We start from the raw sequence: 19,033 nt of genomic DNA, 5'->3' as shown, positions 1-19,033 counted from the left end.
ATAGTATTGTACTTTTTACTTCTCCACATTTATTTAAAGCTTTAGTTCCATGACAGATTCATATTTTAGAATCAGCATATGAGGCCTTTTTATACAGCGCGTTAAACTATCCAACAGTAGGTAAAGTCATTATTATACTCCCAATGTTTTACTTTTGTCTTTCTGTGATAGCCTTTTTTTCCATGGAGCACAGATGGTTGACAAGTCAATAGTTGGCTCGTATTCTCAGAAGTGAGAATTTGGGAAAAGCTTTTAAAACTTGCAGCCATCAAGATCATCAAGAGGTCGGAATATGTTGTTGTTAAACTACTGAACTCAATTCCTCCTGCAAGAGTTAATTAAATATTATTCCAACAAACATATCTTTAGGTTAGAGAATTAGAGGTACACTAAGTGACTTGTAACTTGTCCTTTATTACATTATAATCATATATAAATATATGGGTTTGTTTTTTTGGATTGGGATGTCATTCATAAAAAGGTCAAATCTGTTGGTTGTATATCTATAGTTTAATAGTTTATTTAAGGGCCTGTCACTGTAGGATCATAAATACGCTTTAAAAAAATGTATCTACAAACTGAGAATTTGTTTTCCTGTAGATTAAAAAACCCCGTTTCACATCTCTTCCTGGTTTTCTTCAAAGATGCAGAATCATGCTGCCTCCTTGGGTCGTGATGCTACCCTGCGCATGCGCGTTATCCATTTTATCATCCGGGGCCGTCACGTGACGCGGCGACGACGACGGCTGGCTCCGCCCCCTCCGGCTTTGCTAAAGGGTCACGTTGCGCTGCAGCAGTGAAACAGGAGACCGCTCCGCATCCTCAGCACCCAGCTAGCTCACCCGCTCTCTCTCTCCGCCCAGACACCAGCAGCAGGTAAGAATCACACCCGCGGACACTCTTCACGTGTTATCGATACACATATCGATTATAATGACGACTGGGGATGTAACGTTGCAACGTAAAGATGACTTTATCTCCTAGTCTTGAATTTATCGCCTCCGTCAGTATCGTCGCCTGTGGATCACACCTCCTTTTATATTCGACGCAATGTCATCCTCCGCTCTTAGAGGTATTTTTTGTATTTATTTAAAGTTGCGTATTTCACTCGCTGCCGTCGAAATGTGAAACAGGAAGGGAAACAAAATGATGACCTTCAAAGATGAGATTGTGCATCCTGTTGCGTTTGCCCTCTGCTGAGATCACCACTCCCTGTTGTGTCATGAGGTTATTGAGTGTGAACAGTGGTTTTAGTCCTGATGACAGCAGGGTGGGAGCCTGTGAGTGTGTATCTGTCCCGGAGCACGTACACCTCCATGGGGCGAGGGGAGGAGCTTCATGGCTTCACACGTCGATGCTTTGCGACAACGAGACTTCATCTTATATTCATAACACTCGCACATCTATATTTATAGTCATCTTCATTGTTCACACAGACGTGAATATACTCTGTGTTTCTTATAAATAAATATATATATTTTTATGGGTATTTAAAAAATATATATTAATCTATGATGGAAAATGCCTCTCATCTCCAGCCCAAGGCCACATATTAAACTGATTATTTATTCTTGAGCAACAGTCCGAAACCCAAATATCTATATATACAAAACCCATATATATACAAAACTATATATATATATACAAAACTATATATACAAAACCCAAATATATATATATATATATTTGTGTGTATATATATATATATACACATACACACACAACTATATATAAAACTATACAAAACCCAAATACATATATATATATTCTGTTGCTCAAGAATAAATAAGCAGTTTTATACATGGCCTTGGGCTGGAGATGGACATTCTTTTTTATTTTTTTAAATGCCCATAAAAATATAAAGATATTCAGATTACAATGAAAGAAGGCGAAGAAACCCATTAAATTATAATTATTTTATTATGTTAAAAAAGGAGCATACATAAAATTCTAAAAAAATTATAGTTGCTCATTCAGTTTGTCAATCAACTAATTCTGTAATCGACGAAACATTTAAAATCCAGATTAAAGAAATAAAATGGATTTTAAACTAATTAATTTGACCAGTGTTTAAGGGGCATCTGTCACCTTCCCCCAGTGTCCACCTCTCTCTGAACAATGCATGCGGCCTTGGCGTCTGGCTCAGGCTGTCGAGCTGCTTGGGAAACGCTGCTTCTGCTGGATCGAGGCCTGAGGATATAGAAACAGGCCAAACACAGGAGCGTGCAGCAGTGCCAAGGCCAGGCTGGTCACAAAATGCAGCCCTCCAAGCAGGCTTTTCAAATGTTGACGTGAGCTTTCCTGTAGGAGCCATTTAACATCCGAAAAACTCACGCAGCTTGTAATGTAGAGACCAAACCAAGGAGGGTAAACCTCAAGATGAGGCAACAAGGAATACGTCCTATTTACCCTCGAAACCGCCACATCCCCTGCACATACTTATAATTATATTATATTGTAAGGCTATGTGCGCCCCTGTCCGTGCATACAGCCAAATTCTAGCCACGCTTTAAATATATTGCAGTTTCATGCTTGCAGCAATGTTTTAAAAACAAAAAAAATCACCTGTTGCAGCATGATTGCTCTAGATGTAGATTGTGTAATGAGTTTGTGGTTTACGTACGTGTGTGTGTGTGTGTGTGTGTGTGTGTGGTCTCTATCTGCATCCCGGCTTGGGGAAGGGTCAGTTCGTATAAAGACGGATTGATGGACTGTTGCAGTGATGTAACCATCCTGCTCTTTTTAGGGTGAAAGCTTAATAAAGAAGATGGTAGAACCAGATATGCGATGGCCGAATGGATTCCCCCTTCAAATACATAATGTCCGTCACAGTGTTGAATCTGATTAGCGTAAATGAGATTCCCCCTGTGATCTGTTGCTGACATGTTAGCCGTCTCGAGTGGTTCTGCATGACGCCACAGGCGGGGAGTGGGCTGTTGCATCTTGATGTCGCAGTGCAGAAATTGTGGTGATGCAACAGGCTGAGGGACACGATGGAGACACACTGAAGACAGCTCAATATTAATCTTCGCCGTCTCCCTCTTTTCTCAAACGTCGTCCTATTAAGACTGCATACACTTTTTTTTTTAAACGCTAGTTGTCAAACTGGTGGCGTCCTTCATCAGAAGGAAACCCCCGCACACTGTCTGCAAGATAACCCTGGTCACCCGTGATAATGACATCATAAGGGTGCTACTTCACTACTTTTCAAGGACAGATACAGGAGAACATTCCCGCCGATGGCTATTGGGCTCTATAACAGATCACCTCTTGCCAGATCCTAGTGCAATAACTGTAATAATAACTTAATATTTACACTATGTTGATCTGCACTTCACACATTTCATTTTCATTGACACTACACACATACACACACTTTGCATTTTGCACACTCTGTCTATATTTAATATTTTTATATTTAATTTAATTTTACACTGCTGTCATTAGTATTGTATTGTGTATGCATATATGTTGTATATATATATTATTTTATATTTATATATATACATATGCACAGTCGTATTATATTTGTTTGTGTGTGTCTATATATACATGTTTCATTTTATATACATATATATACTTCATTTTATATTTTACTTGTATACATCTATATCTTTCATCCCTGTTTTTTATATTTTATTCTCGTGCGTTTAGTTTATTGGTGCTGCTACTGTGACGACAAATTTCCCCTTGGGGATTAATAACGTATATATCTATCTATCTTCACGTCATGTCAGCGTGATATTGACGATTCTTCAGTGCCCTTGAGCAAGTGGAAACATTTCATTTCTTCCCTTATCTTAAATGAGATTAACACAACATCAGAAATGTATTTGGAACATTTAGAAACTTGTATTACAAACCGCATGGATTTCCAGGATGTGCTAGCTGCAGCAGAGGCTCAATCAATAATAGATGACACATATTTAATGAATATATTATATAAATTTACTTGAAGGTTACTCAGCAGAAGCATCTCATCTTGTTATTACATTAAGGTTTAAACCGTTGCCTCGCTTATTACCTTCGCATTGAAAATGCGGAAGGTTATGTTTTGATCACCGTGTATTTATTTATTTGTTTATTTATTTGGATGCGTGTTACTCGCATAAATCAAAAAGTATTAAACCGAATCGCATGGAATTTGGTGGGATGATTGGTTATTATCCGGGGAGCATTTGATTCGATTATGGGATCGATCGGGTCAAAGGTCAAGGTCATGAAAAGGTCAAAATCTTCTTTTTACCATAGTGCGGTCAATTTCTATCCAATTGGCATGAAACTAATGCCAAAATGTTCATAATTCAATGCCCAATCTTGTGATATGCGAAGGTATGCACTCTACCGAGTGCCCGTTCTAGTTGATATGTGGCAGTTGCGCTGTAGCTGTAATATTACATTATTATATAATAGTAACGTAATGTTATGTGTCAGGTCATAATTAAACATAAGTGGAGGTCTTTTTAGGGGCGTGGCAGCTGCGGTCCCTCACCCGGCGGTGAATCTGCCAATAGCTGTTAGCATTAAATCAATATGTCTTTATATCAGCCGGTGTTCCGCCATTTTGTTAACAAAATGGCGGAACACCAGCTATGACCACACGTTGACCGGAGAGTTCCCCAGGAGGCTTTTCAAAGCTGAGATGACGGATGGCTTCGAGATTCAAAAGTCCTCCGTCCAGTCGTGTTTCTATTGTGTGTGTGTGACGCAATGACACGTCTCTTTGTAGTAATAAGGTGCGACTTAAATAAACCACTCAATCAATGGCGTCTTCAAGGAAGCTCACCAGTTTCATTAAAGGAACACAAACGTTGGATCTTCATGCGAGGGCCCGCCGCCCACGGCCCGAGCTGTTGTTGTTGTGTTGTTGATATGAACTGAGACCGTCAACAACATCTTATATCCACAGTGGTTTTAAACTGCTGAAATATTTTTAGTTCATAATACAACATTGATTTGTGTTCGGGAGTAGAACCGTGCATCGTCAAACTACACACAGTGTGTACTGTAAATATTGTTGACAGTGTGTGTGTGTGTGTGTGTGTGTGTTAAACTGGTGTATTGCCACCAAACCTGCTACAGGCTGATCATATGTCAGAGGTAGGTCACACACACACACAGCAGGGCATTGTCCTTCAAGGTCCTCTTTCCGTGCACTCCGGCAATACAAAAGATGTTTCTTATAAATATATAAATGCATATCCTTCTGCTCCATGTTACCAATTGAAGAGACGACGCTTTAGTTTGAAAGTTGATTTGATAACTCTCCTTTTGAGCATTGCATAAAATGTAGATTTCACGTCGTCTTAGCAAATATTTTAGCAATATTTCCCCTGCAGAAACGAACCGCACTCGACCTAAAGTCGTTTAAAAAATAAAAAAAAAGTCTTGTTGAAGCACGCAGGTGTTTCACAAAAGAAAAGCAGGTATTTGCTGAGCATGCGTTTTCCCTGGCTGCCAGTGGAGCAGACACACTGACGTCCCTACAGCCTTTGGGTCGGCCCTTTATCGAGTGTAAATAGCCTCTCTTATTCACCGGAGAGGTCGACATGTACTTTATACTCGCGGTTTAAACTTTTCCACTCGGGGGACGTGTTGTCCCCTCCAGGCCCGCTGGCCTCTCTCATTCATCTGCATGTAGAATTTGACTATGAGCTGTGAGCCGTGCCGAACAGTTGTGTTGCTGCACGCTGTTTTCCATGTAGAGGTGTGTGTGTGTGTGTGTGTGGCTTTAAGTTTAGGATTAACACTGAGGAGATAGAGATTGTCCTCCGAGGACCAACCAGCCTCACGTTGACATCCTGTGCTCAGTTTATTGTTGCGCTACACTAAACTCTCCCAGTAGTTCATTTTATTATGTTACAAGATGCAATAGATTCGCTTCATATTGTCAAATCCAGTGATTTTTCAATCGTTTCTCAAATAATATCAGTCATTAAGGTCGTCGCTCCGCCCCATGAAACAGATAAATCTATATCTACAATATGGCGGCACAAGCCGGAGCTCTTGCGATGTTGAAGCTGTAACCAGTGACGTGTTCGCTGGGATTGCCGTGGCAACCGGTGCAGTCGACCAGAAAGAGAAGTCACGACATGTTCCCTGGCAGAGGTCGTGGGAGCGGTGCGTTTCGGTAATATGGGGAAATTTTCCGAACTGCACGCGCGCTCATCGCTCACGCGTCCGGTGGCACGGCGTGAGGACGCTATGAGGAGGCGAGAGTACACGGCCTGCATTAATCAAATCCTAGACCTTAAAGACGGGCCGATGCACAAAGAGATATCTGACGACTTCAGGGGGAAGCGGCGTTGCTGAGGAGGGAGAAACGAGCCGTGCTGCTTCAATGAGGCTGTCGGCGGAATATATATAGGAGCCTCGTTGCATAATCACTCCCTCTCTGTCTTCTGTGTGCTTCCAATGGGAGGGGGAGGGGGGAGAGGGGGAGGGGGTTACGTAACCGCTTATTTACGACTGAGTGCAGATGGGAACGGGGAACTGAATAATCTGGTGAGACGGGCCTGCTGCCAGACGACATATCAGAGAGAATGTACCGTCATATTGAGTCACAGGTTTCTTTCTATTCGTGCATCTCTCACTCTTCTTTACTCTCGGGAATCGGGAAACACATCTTCTGCTCACAGTCGTTGTTTTTGACTTGAAGCGCCCCCTTGTATTTGAGTTTTGCCACTTCCACCCATCCGCATGCCGTTGTCGAGCAGCGCTCACGATGCAGCGAGGTGGACAATGGAGGGACAAAAACATGAGGCCCGCGCCGGGCAGTCTGCCAGGTCAAAGAATGTGACCCCTTCATGGCTTCTCTCTGTCTCTGTCTCTCTCTCTCTCTCTCTCTCGCTCTCTGTTTCAGCCACCATGACTCACCAATATCCCGCACTGACTCCTGAGCAGAAAAAGGAGCTGCAGGACATCGCCGAGAGGATAGTCGCTCCAGGAAAAGGCATCCTGGCAGCCGATGAATCCACCGGTACGTGTGTGTGTGTGTGTGTGTGTGGTTGCAAGATAACAACATGTCTCAGGTCTCTTCCTCGTGAAGGTCAATTCAATTTAATTCAGTTTATTTGATGTAGCTCACAAATTCCGAATGTGCCTCAGAGGGCTTTACAATCTGTACACGTACGACATCCCTGACCTTTGACCTCACACAGGATCAGGAAAAACTCCCAAAAAATAGAAAAAACACTTTCAAGGGGGAAACAAGTGAAGAGAGCAACAGAGGAGGACCCCTCTCCAGGATGCACAGGAGAACAGATGTCATGTGACCAGAAGGAAGCATGACAGAGTTACATAATCACATTCAATGAATATGACAGAATGTATGAATAATTCGTTGTCGGCATGGACCACGATCCAGAAAGGGGGGGGGTGTTAATACGTCACAAAGTGTCACAAAGATCACCCGTCCTGATTTTCTACTGCTCAGGTCCATTATTTTATTTTAATAATGGCTGTTGTTGCTTCCAGGCAGCATGGGGAAACGTTTGAACCCCATCGGGGTGGAGAACACGGAGGAGAACCGGCGTCGCTACCGCCAGCTGCTCTTCACGGCCGACAAGCGCATCGACGACTGCATCGGGGGCGTCATCTTCTTCCACGAGACCCTCTACCAGAACACAGACGACGGCACCAACTTCTCCCAGCTCATCCGGGACCGGGACATGGTGGTTGGCATCAAGGTATCCGACACTCTTTATTATTATTATTATTAGCCGTTTATTTAACCAGGTAAAAAGCATTGAGATTTAAAAAATCTCTTTTTCGAGGGTGATTGGACAGCGACGTAAGAAACACGTAGTTACAAACAAAAAAACACGAGTTAAGAAACTAAAAGTTAAGTGTCATAACATCTTTATCTTTATTTAAAAGGTACAGTTAAAACATAAATGTCACCATGTGATGCTCTGTACCAGATTGTATCTACAGCTCATTTACATCTGTAGTCACCAGTCAGTTAAACCTTACATTTTGGAAATAGAGGGTTTAATTTCTCCTAAATCATCCACGTATTTCAGCTCAGCAGTCAGGAACATTCTGGTTTGTTTGGCTGGTAAAACCAGAAAGACTCTGATGTGTATGTGAAAACACAGACTCCCCGTCGGCCTGTTGAAACACACACAAACACACTCCAGATCAGGCTGTGAGGAGCCACTGGGTGAAAGGGCGTTCAGGGTCTACGGTCAGGAAAAGTCACGTGAGGACTTTAAAGTGATTATTTAACCAGGTGAAACCCGTTGAGATTAAAAAAATCTATTTTTCTAGGGTGACCTGGACAAGACTGGCAACGACATGAGAAACACGTAGTTACAAAGAAAAAAAACACAGAACAAGAAGTTAAAAAAACCTAAAAGTTAAAAGACAAGTGACTTCACACAGTTAATTGAAGAAACATTGACATTTTTGGGAAACTGCCTCTATTTTACATGTCATTTTTAGCCGTTCTTTTATCCAAAGAGACTTATAATCACGTTCCATTCAGACCCCGTGGACACATCAACTCGGGCGGGGATTAAACCACCAACCCCCCGATTGAAAGACGGATCTGCTAACCACTGACACACAGTCGCCCGTTTCTTTCATTTCATATTTAAAAGCAGTCAGTGGTATCAGTTCTTTGAGTTTTATAATATTCTGCAACCTTTTCCAGGACGAGGGTGCAGAATACACAAAAGCCCTTTTCCCCCATTTCCTCTCTGTTATTTGGGAAAGTGAGCATCAGGAAGTCCTGAGAACACGACATCACACGCACGACATGATTTCCAACATTATGTCTGATTCCCCTCCGACCAGGTGGACAAAGGTGTCGTTCCCCTCGCCGGAACCAACGGAGAGACCACCACTCAGGGTACGTAAACAACAACAAAACAACGTTGCCGTAAAGGCCCCGTTGCCGCGTGTCTGATGGAGGGTTCTGTGCAGGTCTGGACGGGCTCTCTGAGCGCTGTGCGCAGTACAAGAAGGACGGGGCCGACTTCGCCAAGTGGCGCTCCGTGCTGAAGATCACCGACACCACGCCGTCCGAGCTCGCCATCCTAGAGAACGCCAACGTTCTGGCACGATATGCCAGCATCTGCCAGCAGGTTGGTGTGAGATGACTGAGGGGTTTATTCCTTTGGGATCACATGAGGGGACTTGAGGACACTCATGAACACTGGAACGCAATCTTATATTTATATAAGATTTAGAGTTTTGCTTTGAAAGTCTCAAACATCTTCAACCGGAAACTAAAAACACATCTTTACCGACTTTACCTTGAATAAAAACTGATTCAGTGGCACTTTAATACGACTTACTTATGATATTACTTATGGTATTACTTATAGTACTACTTATAGTACTACTTATGGTATTACTTAGAGTATTACTTATGGTATTACTAATGGTATTACTTGTAGTATTAATTATAGTATTACTTATAGTACTACTTATGGTATTACTTAGAGTATTACTTATGGTATTACTTATGGTATTACTTATAGTATTACTTATAGTATTACTTATGGTATTACTAATGGTATTACTAATGGTATTACTTATAGTATTACTTCTAGTATTACTTATAGTACTACTTATGGTATTACTCATAGTATAACTCATGGTAATACTTATGTTATTACTTATGGTATTACTCATAGTATTACTAATGGTATTACTTATGGTACTGATGGTATTTTTGTTATTTGGTTTTACTTTCTTGATTTTTGTTGTTCTGAGTTTGTTCTTATGGTTGAATTCACTTATAAGTCGCTTTGGATAAAAGCGTCAGCTAAATGACATGTAATGTAAGTATTTCAATATAATGAAATATCATATACACTTCATAATGTCTCCTAGAATGGTATTGTTCCCATTGTGGAGCCTGAGATCCTTCCTGACGGAGACCATGACCTGAAGCGCTGCCAGTATGTCAGCGAGAAGGTGAATATACTGATCCCTGTACACACACACATATATATAAATATATGTGTGTGTGTAAAGTCTCTGTCCGACATACCTGCGTCTCTCCCCTGCTCTCTAGGTCCTGGCTGCCGTGTACAAGGCTCTGTCCGACCACCACGTGTACCTGGAAGGAACTCTGCTGAAGCCCAACATGGTCACCGCCGGACACGGCTGCTCCACCAAGTACAGCGGAGAGGAAATCGCCATGGCAACCGTCACCGCCCTGCGCCGCACCGTGCCCCCTGCAGTCACAGGTCAGAGACGGATAGATGTAACTAAAATGTATATATTTTCCTGGAAATTATTAAGTGAAATAGAGATCCATTCCTGAGACTATTTATATTATTTATAGCTATATTACTTTGTGTTTTTTATTTAGCTGCAGTATGTTCAAAAACAGTTTTAATTAAAGTAAATATTTATTTATTATTAATTTATTGCTGGGAATTGTTCCGTATTAATTTAATTGTCTGCTTGTGTGTAGAACTGACCTGCTGGGCTACGACTTAAGGGTGTGTTAGCTTAGCTTAGCTCATAATTGGAATAAATAATTGGATGCATACCAGTCGAATGATGCCTCCATTTTACGTATAATTAGTAAGTAAGTAAGTCAAGTTTATTTATTTTGCACTTATCACAGACAAAGTGTCACATATTGCAGTTACAGTAGTCAAATAAAACAATTTGTCAATAACAGGGGCCAAAACATGTCAACAGTTAAAAAGAGCAATAAAACAAATTTAAAAAATAAAGACACAAAAAAGATAAAAAGTAGGCCATAGAATATTAAATGTGACCAAATACCAACATGTGGCCAATTACAATACAGCCCTTTCTGGTAAGTTCCATGAGAAATTATTAGAGCATTATGTGGGATTTACGGACCAATAAAAGAAAGCATCACCTCATAATCTAATGCAAGATAATGCATTGATATATTTCAAGATTCATAACGTGCCCTACCCTCCGATAGTTGGAAAGCCAGATTCTTTCCATTTACAGAGTTTAAAGGCTTCAATATCTTCTGTAATCGGGCATGAGAAGATAAATAACGTCCATATTTCCTTTCTTCTTCTCAGGAGTGACATTCTTGTCAGGAGGCCAGTCTGAAGAGGAGGCCAGCGTGAACCTTAACGCCATCAACAACTGTCCCCTCGCCAAGCCCTGGGCCCTGACCTTCTCCTTCGGCCGCGCCCTGCAGGCCTCCGCCCTGAACGCGTGGAGAGGAGAGCTGAGCAACGAGAACGCCGCCGCCGAGGAGTTCATCAAACGCGCAGAGGTCGGATAAAAAAAAACCCCGCGAGCTGTGAGAAATGATACTAAAAACTTCATTTGTATGATGATGTTAATAGACCTTCTTTTCCCTCTCTTTCAGGCGAACAGTCTGGCTGCGCTCGGCAAGTACGAGTCTTCTGGAAGCGACGCCGCCGCGGGGCAATCCCTCTACGTGGAGAATCACGCCTATTAAACATCTGCCGCGTTGAACCGTGGTGTCGTTACATCGTCTTATATCTGCTCTGCTACCCCCCCTCACTCCTCCATCGGCCACAGGTCTGCGCTGTCTGCTGTACTTTAGAGTCGTCATAGAGTTAATACAAATTACATAATTAGAAGAGTATTTTTAAAAAACATGTGAAACTACCATACTAAAGGCAACAGGTTCTTTAAAAAATATATATATATGTATATGTATAACCAAAACGAACTCAACTACTTTGAAACAATTTATGACTGACGCGGAAAACTATCATGTCAGAGTAGAAAGGAGGCTGTGAAATTTGAACAGTAGAGCACGATAATCAGGATTCAATTCACGCCTCTTAACTCTTAACCGCTCCCGTCTTGCTTTTCTCCCCCAACTGAGGAATCTTGAACCCACTCCCAAGGAGGGAGGTGTGTGTGTGTGTGTCGGTGTTTCGCTTCTGTCAAAACGCAGTATCGGCCTCAAAGCGCTCTACTAACATCCTGTAGGACAGTGGGACCAACAGATTATTCGAGGCATCGTCATAACCATGAAGGGACAACGAGACGGACAGCGGGAAGACTTTGACTTCTCAGAGGGAGTTGGTCGTACTTTCAGAAAAGCCGTAGCTCCAGCAGAGGTCTGCAAACCCTCACCGGGATTCATCTTAATCTTTTCTGTTCACACTCTCATCACCACTAATCACAAAACATCCTGTGTGTCTATTCTCAGTATAACGTTACCGTTAAATCACATACAGCAACGATGTTCTCAGTTGTGTGAAGCTGTCGATATTATGTGATGCTTTGTGTCTGTCACCCCCCCACTCCCCCTGATTCCCTCCAGCCCGCCCCTACGGGAGATGAGATGGTTTCTATTGATATAATGTGGACCACTTCGTGGGGTTAGCAGCGGGGGAAATCAATCACCTGCTGTGCTGGATTACTGTGATGTGTGTGATGTCAATATTGTTCTTGGATCACTTTGTGTGTCAAATAGTGGAGAAAAATAAACTAAAAAAACTAGCCAAAATGTGTTTGTGTTACATTATTGACTCTATTCTTATGAAGTTTATGCCAAAATGTTATCTTTAGATGCACTAGTCACAACAGTGATGCAAAAGCCTTCTTGTATTACATTATATGGTGTTATATATGTCATGTTCATCCAGCCTATTTACTTCCAGTTAGGGAATCAGTGGTGGGAGAAGTAATAAGATTACATAAGTAAAAGCAATAATCCACTTTTACTATTGTTGTTTTTTCTGGTACATTAGTGAATGGAGCATTTTTATGCTGTAGAAGTTTATGGTTGTGTTAATTTCAACTACTTTATACACTTATAGGTGGTTTAATCTACAGTAATACATCATGTTATATATGAATATAAGATGTTTGTAGTCTAGCTGCCCTGTGCAAAACACGCTTCCCTAGAAAGTCAATTTTTCATGAGCTCAGGAAAACAGCCCTGTTTTAAAATAATATAAATTTAAGTTTAAAAAGTAAATAAATGTCCTCAACAATAAATACGTAATCCTGAACTCAGGACAGCTAAATATTTGTCACCATTATTATTAATCCTCAAAATGTATGTAGACTTGATCATAAACAAGTAAGTGACGTCAAGTTAGGTTTTTTTCTGGTCAGATTTGTTTTTATGGGCAAACAGGTGTGTTTATTTAAGTCACCACAAGAGGGCGCTGGTTGCAAATGTTTCACATTGGTGCGTTTAAAATTCTCACCGTGTGAGCTGATAGTTACTGACTGCCCTCTCGCCTTCTCTTCGTGTTTAACGACCAAAATAAATGTTATTTATTACAATATTAACTCAATTAAATTAAATTGTGGCTATGTATTGGACTGTTTATACGAAGGCCATGTATCTGGATCACGACTCAACGTTGTTATACCACACCGAAAGGAACCACACGGAACCGCCCGCTTGGTTCTTATTCTCGGTCACGTGACGTTTTGACTGGATGCTTCCATATAACAAACGCACCCACCCAGTTCAGTGACAGAAATGGCTACCACGGAAGTGGGTGAGTAGCTTCTTAACCGAATGGTGTTTTCTTTATTTCCTTCCTTCACAGAGGCCGAATTTAAACCAGTTTACAGCTGTTGGTCGGAGCGTTTTTCACACGCCCAACGGTCGAAGTGACTCACGCACGAGGAGGCTGCCACGCGCAGACCCTCTGAAGCTAGTAAACGTGTAGCTAGCCGCTGTAGCAGCAATGATGCCCTCTCCCTAAACTATTACTATGTGTCGTCTGTATTCCTAATATGTTTTATTTCACTATTAACAACAACTTTGTAGGTTACGAATTCTCAATGTTGTATCTTTCTCGTGTTAAAAACCAAAACTGGTCATTCAGTTATTTAACTTCTACACATTTGCGTCTTAATACTTCAATAAAGTCTTTAGTTATCTCGCATGTAGCTAGCTAAGTCAGTCATTTATGCAATAATCAGATATGTAGACGTATTGTTAAATCAGTGGACAAACCTGCAATCATGATATAACTATATAAAAAACAACCTTATTGCCATACATCAGTCCTATGCATTGATTTGATAATTTGGTCACAGTGGCTTTACTATAACAAACTGACAGTTGACAACAAAATTATTTATGTCCAGTGATGCCTTCAGGCTCATCTGACTGACCTCTTTCAGGGTTCTTACGGTCATGGAAAACCTGGAAAAGTCATGGAAAAAACTTAAATGATAAAAGTTTGGGAAAAGTCATGGAAATTTGTTATAATCACATGTTCATTTACGCCGAGTTTGAAATAATTAATATGTTTTTTAAAGAAAGACGCTCAAAATGTAAGCCGGCGTACGCTCAAGATACGCAACATTTTCTGAATTGTTCATGTTTATACCGAGATTTCAGTTTGGTTATGGAAATTTAGTTTAAAGTCATGGAAATCCATTGGTCAACATGTGTAAGAACCCTGTCTTTTATCAAAAAAATGCCATTTTACTTCCTCGAAACACAAATTATTTTCCTGTATACAAGTGTATCTCCAAGGTTGTGAGGCTTCCTTTTGAGGCGGCAACAATCCGAGGCACTGTGGTTTATAATAATAATAATACATACAATTTCTATAGCGCTTTTCATAGTACTCAAAGACGCTTAAGTCTTACGTCTTTTGTCTTCTGTCTGTCTCTCAGAGCAGAGGCGAGGCCATCTGGCTGCCCTGTCCATCGCAGCCATGGTCATCCTCGTGGGAGCCCCTCTGTGGTGGCGAACAACCGAAACGTACCGCGCCTGGTTGCCCGTCAGTCAGATAAACGAGTTGTCTAATCTGCAGGTTAGTTCATGCTTTTCATTACACATAGTTATCTTGTTTCATCCTCCAATGTGTGATACATGTGTACCGTTTGTCGATATATTTGTGTAGCTGCAGTTGAGCGCCGACGTGGAGGTTGTGTTTGCTCGTGGAACGGTGACACCGGAACAGCAGAAGAAGATCCCACTGACACGGACGCAGGACGAGGAACACGCAGTAGACGGTGATTCATTTATTAAGGCCATCTTGGCTTTGTCTTGTGAAGACTGCGCGGGAACCCGTGCCTCAAATGTGTTTTGTTTCCAGAGGACACAGCGTTGAGGTACAGGTATGAGACGAAGTACCGCACTGCTACAATCATGGAGGAGGACGGCCTGAACCAGCCCACTGCTGCAGGTCAGATGTTCTCTGCTTTCAGCTCTTTTGTTAACTCAGTCTGAGTTCACAGGTCATTAATTTCTCCCTTTCTCCCTCGTTCTTCTTTTATTTAGAGGCCGATCTATCTCTGCACACACTCAGCGAGAGTCCGTGTGGCTCTTTGGTTGTGTATGTGATCCCAGAGTCATCCTCACTGCTGCCTGAGGTGAAAACTATGCGTTTAAAATGTTCTTTTTGTTCTTCTAAAGACTATTTGTTGGCTACTAATAGTCCTTTTTTCATATTCTGTCTTCCATTAGTTTGTATTTGTTCACATGATAAAAGAGCTAATGAAAGTATGTGTGTAGTTTTACATCATGATGAATGGGGACGTCATCTTTTCTGAATTTAGAAGCCGTTTCTCTATAATCTATCCGATTTATCCCGTCATTACTTCTTAGAGGCTAACTTCTAACTGACTAAATACAGTATTATCTGCACATTTTGTAACCCTCCTGTTACCTTTGGGGTCAATTTGACCCCATTCAATGTTTAATGTCTCTAAAAAAATGATTTACATCATTTTTTATTCTTCATATTTCATGACTTTTCCTAATTTATTGGGGACAACTGAGAAAACATAAAATTCACATGATATTTTTTCAGTGTCCTGAACACAACTTGTAGGCATCAGTGTTCTTCGGGGTCAATTTGACCCCCAGGCTGTTTTTCACTGTGTAAAATATATAAGAAATATCAACTTTTATTTGTTTAAAGGGCTATTTAGGTCGTCAACAAACAAACATAAAGTACCTGACACTTAAACTTATGAAACAATATTCATTCTAATCATTTTCTGGAGGTTTTAACGGCTGTGGTCAAAAAAGGTAAAAGATGTTAGTAAATTTGAAGGTAACGGGAGGGTTAAACAGAAGTATGAGTCCTTGTGCGAGATTCTGGATAAGCTGTAGATAATATACCGATCTGTACCTTCGTGCCTCTTAGGATATGGACGTGTATGTCGGACAGCGGCGGACAGCCCTGCTGCGCATCGGTGCCCAGATGAAAGTGGGCAAGACACTGGATCAACTACTGGCTCACCTGGAGCCTCGGATCAAGCAGGTGCTGCAGGTGATGTCTTTCAGCCACACCGACATCAGCGCCGCCCTCAGCGACAGAGTCCGTCTCAGCCCCGGAAACAAGGAGGACATCGCTGACAGCATGAGAACCTTTAAGTCCAGCCCAGGTCGGTCTTTTCAGCCCGGGCATAGAGGGGAACAATTTAGTTTCTGTTCCAGTCGGTACACTTTAACTGTTTATTCTCACCTGCTCTTCAGGTTATGAGATAACATTCAGTCTGCTGAACCCTGACCCAAAGTCACACCGGCTGCACTGGGACATCGAGGGCGCCGTGCAGACCTACATCCAACCTATGCTTACAAAACTGGCGCCCGTGGCCAACTTTAGCATCGACTCTCAGGTAATGTGTGTGTATGTGCACGATTACAAATTACAGGTCGCTCAGCCGTTGCGTGTCAATGAACACATCTCTACTCGCAGACCTTGTACTACGCCATGCTGGGTGTCAACCCGCGCTTTGACGGCAGCCTTGGTGCCTACACACTCCACTCCGACAGCCTGGCACATGTGATCAACCCTGTGGAGGCTAGACTGGGTAAAAAAACAAACACACGTACACACATTTCTGTATGTTTGAATGTATATGTAACTGTCTTTTTGCATTTCATTTTAAGGCTCAAACGCTGCATCTTCCAACCCGGTGTTGAATTTTCTTCTGTACGTCCCGGATGCTCAGCATTCCCCCCTTTACATTCAGGACCGCAAGAAACGGGAAGTGCCCTCCAATGCGTTTCACTCTCCACGTTGGGGTGGAATTATGGTAAAATAATCTTTACGGCATCACTGAGGGTCAGTGATCAACTATGACTGATTATGGCTTATTTTAAGTGACTACATAATATTTTACGAATAATGTGTTCGGTAGAGATTTCGCACTTTTTTGCTGTTTTTGGGCACTTAACAACCCAAAAATGTCTTCTTCATGTTTTTATAGGTCTATAACGTGAATAGTTTCTATGGACCAGAGGTTGTATTCCCTGTTGATGTCAACATCAACATGGCCAAAGTCATGGGAGTCTTTCTTGCACAGCTTCGGTAAGTGGAAACCCACAATAGAATTGGCTGTGTTTTCATTTAAATACGAGGTAACCTTCCTGTCCCATGTCCCGTCAGACTGTTGCTGGGTGTCCAGTCGTCCACCGCCCCCTCTGGCTTCATGGTGGCGCCATGCGGGAGTAACGGGCTCGCCGATTGGGAGCTGGACCGTCTCATGTGGAGCCGGAGTGTGGAAAATGTTGCAACAGCAACCACAACCATCACATCACTGGCACAGCTGTTGGACCAAATCGGCAACATTGTTATCAACGACAACATTGCCGAACAGGTAAGATGCACCCACACGCTCGTATTAATCGGTAGGGAGGTGAGCAAATATGTGTAGGTCTACATATCTGGTTGGCCTCATATCTGTAAATCATATCATTTCATTTATTAACACTACACACACACTTCATTTACACTACACACATACACACACTTTGCTTTTTGCACACTGTCTATATTTAATATTTTTATATTTAATTTAATTTGTCATTAGTATTGTGTATGCATATATGTTATACATATACATACATATTTTATTTTATATTTTACTTTGTATACTCCCATATCTTTCATCCCTGTTTTTTATATTTTATTTTTTATTCTTGTGTGTTTAGTTTATTGGTGCTGCTACTGTGACGACAAATTTCCCCTTGGGGATTAATAAAGTATATATCTATCTATCTATCTAAATATGTGTAGGTCTACATATCTGGTTGGCCTCATATCTGCATATCTGCATATCTGTGTGAGAGTAGCTATTGACCAGTCGGAGCTTAGAAAGTGGTAAGTAAGAACAGATATAACAAACGCTACTATTACATGAGGAAAAAACTAATTACAGGGCTAAATTTGGTATTTAAACTCTAAAAGAAGTTGCCTATTGTATTATTCCATTTCACATATTTTGCATTGGTTGTATCCAACTTTTCTCAATTCAGTTTATTTTGTATATCACAAATTACTAATTTGCCTCAGAGGGCTTTACAGTCTGTACACATCTCCTGTACGATATTTCTGTTCCAGGAACTCTCATTGGATCAGAACCTGTGATTGTTGTTGCTTTTCCACAGGTGTCTAGTGCCGTCACGTCTGTTCAGCTGGCTGTGGCCGAGTTGGAGGCCGGGAACCTCCGCTTTGCTCTGCAGTACAGCAAGGAGGCTATCCTGGCATCAGAAAGGGCGTTCTTTGACCCTTCCCTCCTCCATCTCCTCTACTTCCCCGACGACCAGAAGTTTGCCATCTACATACCACTCTTTCTGCCAATGTGTGTGCCTATTCTTCTGTCACTGCTGAAAATAGTGTTGGACGCTCGCCAGAAACGCAGAGAGAAGCAAGCCAAAAAGGATTGAGGTGATGAACAGGTGGTCTGAACAAAACACACACTAAGAACTGTTTGGTCAGTGGCCTTGATATTTAGGGACAAAGGTATGCATGAAAAAAGACTCATTTGCAGCATTGGGGTGTGTAAATTACAAAACTGTCGTGTATGATTTTAAATGTTTTACGTAAGGAATTGTGTTTACTAAAAGATGAATGGCTGTGTACACTGGAAAGCTTGAAATGTTGTAAATGTGCACAAGTTTTATATTTGAATTCCACTTTCTATTCTAAGTTATTGACAAATAAAAACTTAAGTTGTAACTTGGTTTTTTTTCTGTCCGGTTAGTAAGAAAATAATAATACCAGTTTGTATATCTTTATATTTAGCAGGTACTGTTAAAGCAATTTACAGTAATGACATATATTAGAATGTAACATTAACACACGGTCCACTTGCTAGTTCTTTT

At 41.4% G+C, this 19,033-nt stretch overlaps 2 protein-coding genes across 2 annotated transcripts; both read left to right on the top strand.

Annotated features, from left to right (window-relative positions):
* The first annotated feature begins 772 nt into the window (after positions 1–772).
* aldocb (aldolase C, fructose-bisphosphate, b) lies at positions 773–12,435 on the top strand. Its single transcript, XM_056440436.1, has 9 exons — positions 773–876; positions 6,863–6,979; positions 7,477–7,688; positions 8,800–8,854; positions 8,929–9,089; positions 9,844–9,927; positions 10,028–10,202; positions 11,028–11,227; positions 11,324–12,435. The coding sequence occupies exons 2-9, from the start codon at positions 6,868–6,870 to the stop codon at positions 11,414–11,416; spliced, it is 1,092 nt and encodes a 363-aa protein (XP_056296411.1). The 5' UTR covers positions 773–876; positions 6,863–6,867; the 3' UTR covers positions 11,417–12,435.
* A 1,067-nt stretch (positions 12,436–13,502) lies between these two features.
* Positions 13,503–18,887, top strand: pigs (phosphatidylinositol glycan anchor biosynthesis, class S). Its single transcript, XM_056407213.1, has 11 exons — positions 13,503–14,726; positions 14,817–14,928; positions 15,012–15,101; positions 15,197–15,288; positions 16,068–16,308; positions 16,400–16,542; positions 16,623–16,737; positions 16,817–16,962; positions 17,137–17,237; positions 17,316–17,526; positions 18,317–18,887. The coding sequence occupies exons 1-11, from the start codon at positions 14,628–14,630 to the stop codon at positions 18,593–18,595; spliced, it is 1,629 nt and encodes a 542-aa protein (XP_056263188.1). The 5' UTR covers positions 13,503–14,627; the 3' UTR covers positions 18,596–18,887.
* Positions 18,888–19,033: the final 146 nt, after the last annotated feature.

This window comes from Pseudoliparis swirei, chromosome 3 (genome assembly GCF_029220125.1).
Source record: "Pseudoliparis swirei isolate HS2019 ecotype Mariana Trench chromosome 3, NWPU_hadal_v1, whole genome shotgun sequence".
Lineage (NCBI taxonomy): Eukaryota > Metazoa > Chordata > Actinopteri > Perciformes > Liparidae > Pseudoliparis > Pseudoliparis swirei.
This window is presented reverse-complemented; position numbering and strand designations above follow the sequence as displayed.

Excerpts from the sequence above, each read along its gene's own strand:
- aldocb (XM_056440436.1), top strand. The coding sequence starts at position 6,868 with ATGACTCACCAATATCCCGCACTGACTCCTGAGCAGAAAAAGGAGCTG. Across the intron at positions 7,689-8,799 it reads ACATGGTGGTTGGCATCAAG|GTGGACAAAGGTGTCGTTCC; the intron begins GTATCCGACACT and ends CCCTCCGACCAG. Across the intron at positions 8,855-8,928 it reads CGGAGAGACCACCACTCAGG|GTCTGGACGGGCTCTCTGAG; the intron begins GTACGTAAACAA and ends GGTTCTGTGCAG.
- pigs (XM_056407213.1), top strand. The coding sequence starts at position 14,628 with ATGGTCATCCTCGTGGGAGCCCCTCTGTGGTGGCGAACAACCGAAACG. Across the intron at positions 16,309-16,399 it reads AACCTTTAAGTCCAGCCCAG|GTTATGAGATAACATTCAGT; the intron begins GTCGGTCTTTTC and ends CCTGCTCTTCAG. Across the intron at positions 17,238-17,315 it reads GTCTTTCTTGCACAGCTTCG|ACTGTTGCTGGGTGTCCAGT; the intron begins GTAAGTGGAAAC and ends ATGTCCCGTCAG.